General features: G+C 39.9%; 1 protein-coding gene across 1 annotated transcript; it reads left to right on the forward strand.

Moving 5' to 3' along the window:
• The first annotated feature begins 6,768 nt into the window (after positions 1 to 6,768).
• LOC138893647 (uncharacterized mitochondrial protein AtMg00820-like) lies at positions 6,769 to 7,329 on the forward strand. The gene has a single exon (XM_070178294.1). The coding sequence runs from the start codon at positions 6,769 to 6,771 to the stop codon at positions 7,327 to 7,329; it is 561 nt and encodes a 186-aa protein (XP_070034395.1).
• Positions 7,330 to 15,317: the final 7,988 nt, after the last annotated feature.

Raw genomic sequence — 15,317 nt, forward strand, 5'->3', positions numbered from 1 at the left:
CTCCCGCTCCGGAGCAGATAGCTCCCCAGTATCAGGCTCCAGCAGCTCAGCCAATCGGATTAGTTCAGCTGGTTATTGCGGCATAGGTCGGAGATGGGCCATCTATGTATTATGAGTCTTTATGGAGATTGGACAGGTTTACCAAGCTCTTTCCTGTTCACTTCAGTGGTGCTCCTTCAGAGGACCCCCAAGTGTATCTTGACAGTTTTCACGAGGTTCTACGGAACATGGGTATAGTAGAGACCAATGGGGTCGATTTTGCTGCATTTCAGATGACTGGTTCCGCCATGAAATGGTGGAGAGATTACTTGTTGACCAGACCAATTGGTCCGCCTGCTCTTATTTGGGACCAGTTCTCTCAGCTCTTCATAGAGAAGTTTCTGCCTATCACATTGAGAGAGGAGTTCGCCATCAGTTTGAGTGTCTCCAGCAGGGCAGTATGATTGTTACTCAGTATGAGACCCGTTTTGTAGATTTGGCCCGTCATTTCATTCTTCTGCTTCCCACCGAGAGAGAGAGGGTGAGGAGGTTTATTGATGGACTTGCTCAGCCTATCAGATTGCAGATGGCTAAGAAGACTGGGAGTGAGATTTCTTTTCAGGCGGCTGCTAATGTCGCCATACGAGTCAAGATGGTTCTTACTGAGGGAGGTCAGGGTTCTGACAAGAGGCCTCGTCATTCCGGTGAGTTCAGTGATGCCTCATCTAGAGGCATGAGTACTTTTGGTAGAGGCCATCCTCCCATGCCGCTTCATTCAACGCTCTAGGCATCCCACAGTGCCTCAGGTGGTCGTGACCCTCAGATGCATTATTCCGACCAGCTAGCCTACAGTACACCACCAGCTCCTATTAGTGCACCTCCACTCCAAAGTTATCAGGGTGGTTATTCAGGTCGACAGGGTCAGTTTCAGGGTCAACAGTCACAGCAGCCGAGGTTATGTTATACTTGTGGTGATTCGAGGTACATTGCCAGAGCTTTCCCTCGGGCAACGGGCAACTAACAACATCAGAATTCTTGTGCCATGGTTCCGGCACCAGTTGTTGCACCAGCTGCTCAGCCAGCCATAGGCAGGGGTCAGGCAGCCAGAGGTAGAGGCCAGACAGTTAGAGGTGAAGGTCAGACCGTTAGAGGTGGAGACCAACCAGCTAGAGGCCGTCCCAGGGACGTAGTTCAGGGTGGTGGGGTCTAACCCCGGTGTTATGCTTTTCCAGCCAGGCCTGAGGCTGAGTTATCTGACGTTGTTATCACAGGTACTATTTCAGTGTGCAGTAGATATTCTTCAGTTCTATTTAATCCGGGATCTACTTACTCCTATGTGTCATCCTATTTTGCTTTCTATTTAGTTGTGCCCCGTGAATCTTTGAGTGCTCTTGTGTATGTGTCCACACCAGTGGGAAATGCTATTATTGTAGATCATGTTTATCGTTCGTGTGTGGCCACCATTGGGAGTCTTGAGACTCGTATAGATCTTCTACTTCTTGACTTGGTTGATTTTGATGTCATACTGGGTATGGATTGGTTGTCACCTTATCATGCTATATTAGATTGTCACGCAAAGACGGTGACCTTAGACTTGAAAGGGTTGCCTCGATTAGAGTGTAGAGGGAATCTTGGCCATTCTGCCAGCAGGGTTATCTCTTATGTGAAGGCTCGACATATGGTCGAGAAGGGGTGTCTAGATTATTTGTCTTATGTTCGCGATTCTAGTGCGGAGGTTCCTTCCATAGATTCGGTGCCGGTTGTTCGTAAGTTTCCTGAGGTGTTTACTGCAGACTTGACGGGGATGCCACCCGACAGGGATATTGATTTCTGCATTGATTTGGCTCCGGGGACTCAGCCTATTTCCATTCCTCCATATCGTATGGCCCCGCCAGAGTTGAAAGAATTAAAGGAGCAGTTGCAAGATTTGCTTGATAAGGGCTTTATTAGACCTAGTGTTTCTCCCTGGGGTACACCTGTGTTGTTTGTGAAGAAGAAATATGGATAGATGAGGATGTGTATAAATTACCGACAGTTGAACAAAGTCACCACCAAGAACAAATATCCATTGCCGAGGATTGATGATTTATTTGATCATCTTCAGGGTTCCAAGGTGTTTTCAAAGATTGATTTGAGATCTGGCTACGATCAATTGAGGATTAGGGCATTCGATGTTCCTAAAACAGCTTTCTGGACTCGGTATGGGTATTATGAATTTCTAGTGATGTCATTTGGGCTAACAAATGCCCCAGCAGCATTCATGAAGTGGTGAACCGGGTGTTTAAACCCTACTTGGATTCCTTTGTAGTTGTGTTTATTGATGATATCTTGATCTACTCCCACAGTCGAGAGGAGCATGAGCAGCACCTTCGGATCGTTCTTCAAACTCTGAAAGACAACCAATTATATGCTAAGTTCTCAAAATGTGAGTTTTGGTTGAGTTCAATTGCTTTCTTGGGTCACGTTGTATCAGCAGAGGGTATTCAGGTGGATCCTAAGAAGATTGAGGCAGTTCAGAACTGGCCTAGACCCACCTCAGCTATAGAGATTCGTAGTTTCCTGGGTTTGGCGGGGTATTACCGTCGATTTGTGGAGGGGTTTTCATCCATAGCATCCCTGTTGACTAGATTGACCCAGAAGGGTTCCTCGTTCAGATGGTCAGACGAGTGTGAAGCGATCATATAGAAGCTCAAGACAGCTTTGACTACGACACCGGTATTGGTGTTACCCATAGGTTCAGGATCTTATACAGTATATTGTGACGTATCTCGTATTGGTTTGGGTGCGGTATTGATGCAGGGTGGCAAGGTTATTGCATATGCTTTACAGCAGCTGAAGGTTCATGAGAAGAATTACCCTATTCATGATCTAGAGTTGGCAGCCATTGTTCATGCGCTGAAGATTTGGAGGCACTACCTTTACGGCGTGCCATGTGAGGTATTCATTGATCATCGGAGCTTGCAGTATTTGTTCAAGCAGAAGGAACTCTATTTGAGGCAGAGGAGGTGGCTGGAGCTATTTAAAGACTATGATATCACCATATTGTATCATTATGATATCACCATATTGTATCATCCCGGGAAGGCCAATGTGGTGGCCGATGCTTTGAGAAGAAAGTCAGTCAGTATGGGTAGCGTTGCATATATTCCAGTTGGTGAGAGACCTCTTGCATTGGATGTTCAGGCCTTGGACAACCAGTTCGTGAGGTTAGATGTTTCTAAGCCCAGCCGTGTTCTAGCTTGTACAATTGCTCGGTCTTCTTTATATGAGCGCATCAGAGATCGGCAGGATAACAATCCTTATTTTCTTGTCCTTAGAGACACAGTGCGGCATGGTGGTGCCAAGCAGGTTACTGTTAGAGATGATGGAGTTTTGAAGATGCAAGGTCGTATTTGTGTGCCTAATGTGGATGGACTTTGTGAGTTGATCCTTGAGGAGTCCCACAGTTCCCGGTATTCTATTCATCCGGGCGCCGCCAAGATGTATCAGGACTTGAGGCAGCATTATTGGTGAAGGCGAATGAAGAAGGACATAGTTGCCTATGTGTGCTCGGTGCCTAAGTTGCCAGCAGGTAAAATGTGAGCATCAGAGACCTGGTGGTTTACTTCAGAGGTTAGATATTCATGAGTGGAAGTGGGAGCGTATCACTATGGACTTTGTTGTTGGACTTCCACGTACTCAGAGGAAGTTCGATGCAGTTTGGGTTATTGTGGACAGGCTGACTAAGTCAGCGCATTTCATTCCTGTGGCAGTTACCTATTCCTCAAAGCGGTTGGCAGAGATTTATATACGTGAGATCGTCCGTCTTCGCGGTGTGCCCGTGTCTATCATTGCTGATCGAGGTACACAGTTTACCTCGCACTTTTGGAGGGCAGTTCAGCGTGAGTTGGGAACGCGGGTTGAGTTGAGCACAACATTTCATCCTCAGACAGACGGGCAGTCCGAGTGTACTATTCAGATCTTGGAGGATATGCACTGCGACTGTGTTATTGACTTTGGAGGTTCTTGGGATTAGTTTTTGCCGTTAGCGGAGTTTGCCTACAATAACAACTACTAGTTAAGCATTCAGATGGCTCCCTATGAGGCATTATATGGTAGACGGTGTAGGTCGCCAGTTGGGTGGTTCGAGCCGGGAGAGGCTCGGTTGTTGGGTAAAGATTTAGTTTAGGAGGCCTTGGATAAGGTCAAGATTATTCAGGATCGACTTCGCACAGCTCAGTCCAGGCAGAAGAGTTATGCCGACTGTAGAGTTCGTGATGTTGCATTCATGGTCGGATAGAGAGTGTTACTTCGGGTATCACCTATGAAGGTTGTAATGAGGTTCGGAAAGAATGACAAGTTGAGCCCTAGGTATATCAAACCTTTTGAGATTCCGGAGAGAGTGGGAGATGTGGCTTACAGGCTTGCGTTGCCACCCATTTTAGCAGCTGTTCATCCAGTATTCCATGTATCCATGCTTCGAAAGTATCACGGTGATCCTTCCCATGTATTAGATTTCAGCTCTGTCCAATTGGAGGATTTGACTTACGAGGAGGAGTCGGTGGTAATTCTAGCCCGGCAAGTCCTCCAGTTGAGATCAAAGAGTTACCCTTCAGTTCGAGTGCAGTGGAGCTGTCAGCCTATTGAGGCAGCTACTTGGGAGTTCGATTCCGATATGCGGAGTAGATATCCCCACTTTTTTACCATGCCAGGTATTTTTCTATGTCCGTTCGAGGACGAACGATTGTTTAAGAGGTGGAGAATGTGATGACCCAAAGGGCCAACTTATGTTTTAGAACTCGAATCTGCGCTCTTAAGCCTTAAAAATTTCATTTTTACCCTCCTCGATTTACGTGCGCAGTCCGGGCAGGTTTTCGGAAAGCTTTTATGCTGAAAACTGATGAAAATAAGATTTTTGCCTTAAAAGTTGATTTTAGTTGACTTCTGTCAACACTTTTGGTAAACGGGCCCGGATCCGGGCTTTGACGGTCCCGGTAGGTCCGTATCGAATTATGGGACCTGGGTGTATGCCCTAAATCTAATTTGGAGGTCCTTAGCTTTAGTTATGATTTTTTGATGAAAATTAAAATTTGGAAATTATTTATTTTTAATAATTGATTGATATTTGACATTGTTAGTATCGGGCCCATATTTTAGTTACGGAGCCCGGTACAGGTTCATTATGATATTTAAGACATGTCTGTAAAATTTGGTAAGAAACAGAGTTGATTTGACGTGATTCGGACGTCCAGTTGAGAAAATAGAAATTTTAAAGTGTTCTTGAGAATTTCATTTGATTTGATGCTAAATTTAGAGTTCTAGGTGTTATTTTGGCGATTTGATCACGCGAGCAGGTCCGTATGATGCTTTTAGACTTGCGTGCATGTTTGGTTTGGACCCTCGAGGGCTCAGGTGCCATTCGGGCGATGTGCGAGTTGAGTTCAAACCTCAACAAGGCTATAGGTGCACCAAATCTGGTGTGCCCGCACCTGCGAGCCTTTGGTCGCAGGTGCAAGCAAAAGCCCCGCAGATGCGACCCAGGCCTGGACTTCATTTTTCCGTAGATGCCGTGCATTTTTTCTTACTGTATTCACTATTCCTGTTGATTCATGGTATATTGACTGCTCCGGTGATCATTCTGTTGTAGTTCTTTATCTTGTATTCCCCTCAGTATGTCTCCCCTCCCAACATTTCCTGTTTAGTTCTTCATTCCTGTTATTTTCGTATACACTGTTAAATTGTACAGGTTGATTGTAGGTGCCTTGCCTTAGCCTCGTCACTACTTCGTCGAGGTTAGGCTCGACACTTACCAGTACATGAGGTCGGTTGTACTGATGCTGCACTCTGCACTTTCTGTGCAGAATTTGATACCGGCTCAGGTTGATCGAGATTGGCTATTGGTCCGCTGTCTGGAGACTCAGGGTAGATATGTCGGCGTTCACAGACCTTGAAATCCCCGTCTATCTTTTATGTCCGACTGTTTTCTTTCATTCAGACAGATGTATTTCTTTCAGACTATTACTTGTAGTAAATTCTAGAATATTCGTGAATTGTGACTCCAGATCCGGGTAATAGTAATGAATACAGTTTTATGATATTCCGCACATATTATTTTTTATTTGAGTTAATTATTGATATTTACTGAATCGAAATAAGGAAATGGTTTAATGATTCTCTAACGTTGGCTTGCCTGGTAAGTGAAATGTTAGGCGCCATCACGGTCCCGTCGGTGGGCAATTTTCGGGTCGTGACAGTATCTTATCTCATAAATAGTCTACACCTGTTTTGAAGATGTGCTCTCCTCTTCAGAAATTATATAACAAGATACCAGATTATGGTAGCTTAAAGATATTTGGTTGTAGATGTTTTCCACATCTAAAAGGGTATAACAACAATAAGTTTCAACCAAAGACATTTCCCTGTATATTTATTGGTTATAGTACCTTGCACAAGGGGTATAGGTGCTATCATCCTCAAACGAAGAGGGTTTATATATCCAGACATGTAATATTTGATGAACAATTCTTACCTTTTGTTTCAAGTGTTCCACATGATACTACAGGTCAAAACTTTAATATGACTACTTACAGTGAATTCGTTGAACAAAATGGAGACACCGATAATGTTGAAAGTCATGCAACACCAACAATACATGCATACAATGACCAGAATGAAGTTTTTATATCTCAAGTTCAACAATGCAACTCGACAGAACCTGGTTCATTGCCAACTAGCCCATAAACAAGTTTACAATCAACCAATTCCGAGTGTGACGAGCTCTCTACTTCGATGCACAACCTAATAACCTCAATGACCGCTGGTGAATCATCTCCTGTTGATGTTTCAGGAATTGATCCTCTTGTCGATCTCACCACACCTCAGACCAATCCAGCATCCTTCTCAAGCTCACATGACAGTACTCATCACATGATCACAAGGACAAAGTCAAAATCTTTGCTACAACCACGTGAAATTTTGAATTTGTTGGCTGCTGCTACTCTATGCGACATTCGCGAACCCAAACACATCAAGAAGGCCCTATCTCAACCTTATTGGAGGCGGGCTATGGAAGAGGAAATGGAGGCTTTATCTCATGATAGAACTTGGCAACTTGTACCTCGTGATTCTTATATGAATGTAGTTGGCTCAAAATGGGTTTTCAAGACTAAGCTGAAGGCAGATGGTACAATAGACAAGTTCAAAGCTCGTCTAGTCGCAAAAGGATACAACCAAATTGAAGGACTCGACTTTGAAGATACATTTAATCCCGTCGTTAAATCCACCACTATTCGCATTGTTCTAACCTTAGCAACAGTTCAGAAGTGGCCTCTTCGACAACTCTATGTGAAAAATGCTTTTCTTCATGGTTGACTTAAAGAAACGGTCTAGATGGAACAAACCCCTAGATTCCAAGATCCAACCTCTTTCAACCATGTTGTTTGCTTCAACGAGCCATATACGGATTAAAACAAGCTCCAAAAGCATGGTTTCAACGGTTTAGTAAAGCTCTACTTCATCTAGGTTTTAAAGGAAGTCATGCTGACTCATCTCTATTTGTTCTTCGCAACAATACTGCCATCATTATATTGTTGTTGTACGTTGATGATATCGTAATAACTGGAAATAATCCAGCACTTCTACATTCATTGATCTCTCAATTGAGTAGTCAATTTGATTTAAAAGACATGAGCAACCTTAAATTCTTCTTAGGCCTTGAAGTCATCCCATATAGAGAAGGCCTTTATCTTAGCCAAACCAAGTATGCTCAGGATGTTCTTCGTAAAATAATGATGCATTGTTCTCGAGCACTTCATACTCCACTATCTCAAAAGAATTATCTCCACACAACAATAGGTACAACAGTTGATCCGTTTACATAGGTACAACAGTTGATCCGTTTACATATCGGAGTACTGTGGGAGCTCTTCAATACCTGACGTTAACACGACCTGACCTCACCCACACAGTAAACCAAGTTTGTCAATTTATGCAAGCTCCTACTACTGTACTGATGGTAGGATATAATTCCGTATTTTAGTCTTTTATTGCACTCTAATTTACTACACTTTACTTATGATGAGCTTTAATTAGGCATGTTTTACACTTATTCTGTGTTTTATACCCTGTAGGAGTGATTCCGAGCTATGTAGATGTTGTGGCATGAATTAATGCTATTTTGGAACTTTGAAATCCTAGTAAAATCCCAAGGGTTAAGTTGGGATCATGTTTGGGGATCAACGGATGATAATGCACTTTAAGAACGAAATGAAGAATCGAGCAGGTATACTACGCATTGTCCAGTAAAATGCACATAATGTTTCGCTCATAAATCTGTTTGGGCTCCACAATATATCGTTGAAAAGCTATTTAAAAGGGCTACAACTTTTATGTTTTACATTTTACCAAATTCCCAACTTACCACCCAGGTGAGCGACCAAGTGCGCGATCACGCACTGGGCGCACACTTGGGGCAGAATGGTATGCAAAATGCGCGACCAAGTAAGCGACCAAGTCCCCAGGTGCGCGACCGCGCATGTTCTGTCCAGGAAAAGTTCTATTTCGCTAAGAAAAAGGGTAGTTTCATCCGGGATTGGTTTTAGGGGAGGATAAAACACCCCAAAACACCATTTTAGCCATACTTTTGACATACCTTTTGGGTTTTGATGGATTTGATGTATTGATGGTTGTTTGTAGATTATAACTCTATTTTTATGTATTTGAATCGCTTTTTGGAAGATTTAATTGTTGCATCTATGTTCACTTGTTCTTGTAATCGAAAGAGGCATAACTTGTGATATCTTTGCACTATATTGTTGGTTGAGTTCATAGATTCTTCTAAGTAATCAAAAGAGGCTAGTTAAATCCTTGATTAAACCTAGTTAGGAGGATAATCGAAAGAAGTTCTCCTAAAGATCAATCCATTACAAATTCTTGCATATCTTCACCGAGCTTAAATTGGTTCATATTGTGAGGTTGAGACTTAATCGAGGGAGGAGTTTCTACTAAACAATTGTACTGATAATTAAGTGAATTGAAGAGACTCACTTGAACATTAGGAGTGAATTATCTAGAGTTAGATCCGAACAATTATCTTGCACCTATTCTATCAACCCATATTTTCTCCCATTGATAACTTCCTTACTTACCTTTATTGAGATTGTCATTAGTCAATAGTTTAGGTTCTTATTTAGTTTCAATTCTTAATTCTCCATTGTTGATCATCTTGGATAGCAATCGAGCTACGAACTACAAGAATACTGTTTAAATACAATCCTTGTGGAGACGATAATTATACTTTACTATCTTTGATTAGCGAGCACAATTTGAGTGTGTGTTTTGCGGTCGTCAAATTTTGGCGCCGTTGTCGGGGATTGGCAATCAATAGTGTTTGAAGTAGTTTGTAGTGCTAATTCAGGAATTAGCTTTTAATTTTTTCTTTTATTTTTAGATTTGTTTGGTTAACGTCTCTTCAAGATTTCTTTTGTTGAAGAAATCTTGAAGAGCATATTCTTGAGATTGAAGTCTAAATAATGTGAAGATAGAGAACAACCATCCTGAGAAAATGGTTGAAGAGTTAGCAGCTGAATATTATCATCGGTGTGCTACGTATTTTAAATACGGTAGAAATCATCTATGGGTTGATTGTCAAGCATGTAGGTATTCTTCCTATGGTTCATCCTTTGAACACTCTCACTTTGTCTTTATTCTGTACATATATGAGGATTCATATGGGTTCAATTCTGACTCTGGTTGGGATGAAAACCCTTATTATGACTGGAATGAAAGCGAAGTGAGACACCCACCTCAAGAGGAGAATGTTAGTTTAGAAGAGCTTATGTATAAGTTAATTAATAAGGTGGATGAGAGGTTAAAGGAATAGAGGTTCACACATGATGTTGAAGCCTCTAACAACCTGACAATGCAAGTGGATCAAATACTAAGTACACTTTCAGAAAGGTCATTGCATTGTGATGGTGAATACATGGAGGAGATACCATGTGAGAATGAGCCTACCCGAAATGATGAACATCTACAGAGAGAGGTTTTGACTCTGCAAGAGGACTCTATCTCAAGTGAGATGATTGAAGATGAGGCTTTGGTTGATTGTGCGTCAATAAAAGAAGAGTTCAAATCCCCTTCCTCCAATCCACATTTACAATTTTTAATAGAAGAGAATGTGGAACGAATGGTCTTAGACATACAAGAAGAATACTCAGATGACCTTTCTTCTTCATTTTATTATTCTAACCTTGATCATGTGGATTTTATTTTTGGAGATTTTCAGGAATATGCATGGATTGATCTTGTGAATGAATGCAGAAACAAGTTGAGGATAATCATACAAGAACAATCCACCGCTCAAAATGAGGCCAAGAAAGAAAGAAAAGAACGGGTCTTTCAAAAATCTCTAAAGGACTTTGGCCTGATGAGTTCCATAAAGAATCTTGAGGAGCGAAATCGAAAAACGCATTCAGAATTAGGGGTGGAGTTCACAAGTTCTGGGAAACGAAAAAAGTCAAGGGAAGTTTCCTTTACCTCTTGCTTTTTATTTGTGTGCCATGGGGACATGCCACAATTTAAAGTGTGGGGTGGGGATGTAAATATATAAATAATTGTTTGTTTATGTTTCTTGTGTGTGTTTTCGTTTCTTTTGATTGATATTTTTAAAGTCGAAAAAAAAATTATTTTCTTTAGGTAGTACAATAATTTCCCCTTGATTTTTCTTTGTTCCACGGTTCTTTTTCAAGGGTTTTATTTGAACCGGATGTAGTTAGTTTTTTTTTAGGAGTAGGAAACCTTGTGCTGTGATTTTAAATGCAAGCAATATCTCTTGACTGCATTATGCCTTAAGAATAGTAATTGCTTTAGTTGGGACGCTTAGGCTTAGTTTTTGAGTCTTGTATAAGTACCTTAAATTGTATGATCTTAACTTTGCTTAACCACTTTGATTAGAGTGTCTTGATGAGTCCAATCCTAAGTGAGTCGTGTGCCATGTGTGTGAGATTTTGCGTATTATGTACACTGTATTTGATGTCTAGAACTTGCCCCGTATGTTTGCAAAGCGAAATAGTAGTTTCATTCAGTCTTGGAAGTGATATAGGAATTTCTTCGTTGAGCCAGTTATATGTTGTACTCACCTAATTGTTATGTATCTTAGTTAACCCCTTTGAGCCTGGAATCCTGTATCTTTGGCAACCACATTGCAAGCCTTACCCATTTGTTTGAATTGACAATCTATTCGAACCTTTTTTACCTTTCGTGAGCACTTGAATTTGTTATGAACTTTGTAAAAGTTAAAGTGTGGGGTGTTGGTTTGGCTTTTGAGTGGAACTATTGAAATAAGGAGAAATGTGCATTATTTTGAAAAAGTAAGAGCCACTTGAACTAAAAAAAGAAAATAAAAAAAACCCATTCATAGTGGTAACTCTTAATGTATTTGTGCTTAAAGAAGTGGGGAGTTAACATATATTGATGTAAAGGTGGAGTTATGGCTTGACATAAGTGTGAATTTTTGAACGATTAATTGTATTTATTAAAGTGCTTAGGGAGGTATAGTCAATATGTTCAAACATATCCTACCCGTTCTGCAACCTACATTACAACTAAATAAAGCCCTACTTGATCCTTGACTGAATAATCTCAATTAGTAGAGTAGTATATTACGGGCAATCTTATGGTACATCTTTTGTGACACGTGAATGTTGTTCTGAGAGTGAGCGAATTCTTCCTATCTTAAGTTCCTAATTATTCTTAAACTTTATTGTGTGTGGAACTACTCTTTATTCTTGTGTGGGGGCACTTGATTCATGAAGGAAGGGTAATGTCATTGACCTTTGTATTAGAATAAGTGAGCAGGTTGTGAAAAATGCGTGGTTCTCTTGAGTCAAATCTTGAGGCAAGGATGTTATGGTATTGTGCATAATCTGTTTTATTATTCTTGGTGTGATGACTAGGGGAGAGTTGTTTAAAAATGTCATGTCTATGTGAAGTGTAGTTTGATTGCTCGAGGACGAGCAATGATTTAAGTGTGGGGTATTGATGATAGGCTATAATCCCGTATTTTAGTCGCTTATTGCACTCTTATTTACTGCACTTTACTAAGTTGAGCTTTAATTAGGCGTGTTTTGCACTTATTGTGTGTTTTATACCCTGTAGGAGTGATTTCGAGCTATGTAGATATTTTGGCATGAATTCATGCTATTTTGGAGCTTTGAAGTCTGAGTAAAAGCCCAAGGGTTAAGTTGGGATCATGTTTGGGGACCAACGGATGATAATGCACTTTAAAAACGAAACGAAGAATCGAGCAGGTATACTGCGTATTGTCCAGTAAAATGCACATAACGTTTCGCTCATAAATCTGTTTGGGCTCCACAATATATCTTTGGAAAGATATTTAAAAGGGCTACAACTTTCATGTTTAACATTTTACTAAATTCCCAACTTACCACCAGGTGCGCGATCACGCACCGCGCATGTTCTGTCCGGGAAAAGTCCTATTTCGCTAAGAAAAGGGTAATTTCGTCCAAGATTAGTTTTGGGGCGGATAAAACACCCCAAAACACCATTTTAGCCATACTTTTGACATACCTTAGACCTAAGGAAGCTTAGGAGAAGCAAGAGCACAAGGATTTAATCCTTCCTTCCTCACTCAAATCCGGGTTTGGATTGTATTTAGTTTTTCCTCTATTTTTATTTCATTTGTGAAGAACTTATCTATGCCTATGGAGTAGAACCTTTTGGGTTTTGATGGATTTGGTGTATTGATGGTTGTTTGTGGATTATAACTCTATTTTTATGTGTTTGAATCATTTTTGGAAGATTTAATTGTTGCATCTATGTTCACTTGTTCTTATAATCGAAAGAGGCATAACTTGTGATATCTTTGCACTATATTATTGGTTGAGTTCATAGATTCTTCTAAGTAATAGAAAGAGGCTAGTTGAATCCTTGATTAAACCTAGTTAGGAGGATAATCGAAAGAGGTTCTCCTAAAGACCAATCCATTACATATTCTTGTATATCTTTACCGAGCATAAATTGGTTCATATTGTGAGGTTGACACTTAATCGAGAGAGGACTTTCTATTAAACAATTACACTGATAATTAAGTGAATTCGAGAGACTCACTTGAATATTAGGAGTTAATTATCTAGAGTTAGATCCGAACAATTAACTTGCACCTATCCTATCAACCCATATTTTCTCCCATTGATAACTTCCTCGCTTACCTTTGTTGAGATTGTCATTAGTCAATAGTTTAGGTTCTTATTTAGTTTCAATTCTTAATTCTCCATTGTTGATCCTCCTGGATAGCAATCGAGCTACAAATTACGAGAATACTGTTTAAATCCAATCCATGTGGAGACGATAATTATACTATACTATTTTTGACTAGCGAGCACAATTTGAGTATGTGTTTTGCGCTCGTCATGTACCCTGGCAGGGAGTAAAGCGCATCCTTCGAAATCTAGCTGGGACTGTAAATTTTGGCATTCGCATTACGTCCAGATCATCCCTACAAGTTGTTGGCTTCTCAGATGCCGAATGGGCAGGTTGTGCCGTCACTGCAGGTCCACAACTGGTCTTTGTGTCTTCTTAGGCGCAAATTGCATTTCCTGGTCATCGAAGAAACAACACACAGTAGCAAAATCAAGTGCCGAAGCTGAGTATCGCGCGCTAGCCGATCTTGCTGCTGAAGTTACTTGGATAGTTCATCTTTTGCATCATGTTGGTGTTTAATTCCTTCTCCACCAGTTCTTTACTCGGATAACATCAATGCGTTGCATTTGTCAAGTAATCGCATTCTCCACGCTCGAACAAAACATGTCGAATTAGACTACCACTTTATAAGGGAAAAGGTTACATCAGGAGCCATGGTTACAAAATATGTGCCTTTACTAAATCAATTCGCTGACATCTTTACAAAAGCTTTGACGAAGCAACAATATCAGTTTCTGAGGAGCAAGCTTGGAGTTGTCTCGCTACCAATGTCCAGCTTGAGGGGGGATGAAAGTGAGTTAAGAAAAGAATCCAATTCCATGTCCATGAAGGAGTTTGGAAACATGGAGTTAAAGTCCTAATCTGTATAGAAGGTAGAAGTTGTATAGTTATAGAGTTAGTAATTGAGTATAATTCAGCATATTAGCTATGTGTATAAATAGAGACAAAGTTGGAGAATAGAGGTAAGGAAAAAGACAATACGTTGCCTGCAATTTAGCCCTTCAATTTATGTAAATTTTTCGGTGCTTGCGTTGTTTTTGTATCAGACATTTCTCATTTCTCTCTATCTGCATGGTCACTCTATATGGTGGCTTTTCAAAAATTAGTTCTTTTGAATTGTAACATAATTATTTATCTATTATTAAATATAAATATACATATTAAGGGGTAATTTAGTCTTTCAATTTTTTAGTTTAAGGCTTTCCACTTGTATAAGAATATAAATAGATATAGTGAAAGAAAACTGTACCATTTTAAATTTTTTTTTGAACAATCTAAAAATTATAAAAAAAAGTAATGTTTCAATAATGTATTTTAATTTTCTAATAAAAATTAATTTTGTTCACTTCTTTGTATATTTATTTCTTCGCATGTTGAACATGCATGAAAATTGTGGGTCCGCCACTGGTATCACTAACTCATATCACTCGTGACTTGGTGGAAATAATTTCATAAAAACTTCAAGTCGAAAATTCATTGATAATATCGAATTGCAAGTAGTTATAAGGCCTCATATTAGAGGATGAGTAGGTGGGTATAAGCTTCTTAATCTGACTATATATGAAGATTTATTCATTTCATTTCACTTATATGAGAAATCAGACTAACTCCTTTGTTGGTTTATTCCCTTGAGCTGATCAGCTGACAACATATTTATATGATATGATTAAAAACAGTGACATTCAAATAATACATATTATGCCAATTAAAAGAAGGAAAAATCAACAAACAAAAGAAGACTCTTAAAAGACACGTGGCCTACCTGTAAACCCAGAAACTGTTGCAGATATAGGCAGACAAAAGAAAAGACATCAACCCAATATAGACACCCTTCTATATTGGCTAAGGCGTTTGGTTATCAAAAATATCAAAGTTAAAATGGAAACACCTCTGCATTTTAAAATCAAGCATTTACTACCCTTGTACTATAAAAAAATTAAACAAATGTTAACACCCTTATTATCATTTTTTATTTCTTTCATATAATAATTACTATATGACAAAGCTATTTAAACTCACGTTTAAATAGTATTTCTTTAAATCTTGTACTCTTTCTTATCACCTGTATTTTCAATGACAACGATTAGAAGCAAGACCACATCGGTTAGATGCTCTTGATCTACGTCCTCTATTATTCT

This window comes from Nicotiana tomentosiformis, chromosome 6 (assembly GCF_000390325.3).
Source record: "Nicotiana tomentosiformis chromosome 6, ASM39032v3, whole genome shotgun sequence".
Classification (NCBI taxonomy): Eukaryota; Viridiplantae; Streptophyta; class Magnoliopsida; order Solanales; family Solanaceae; genus Nicotiana; species Nicotiana tomentosiformis.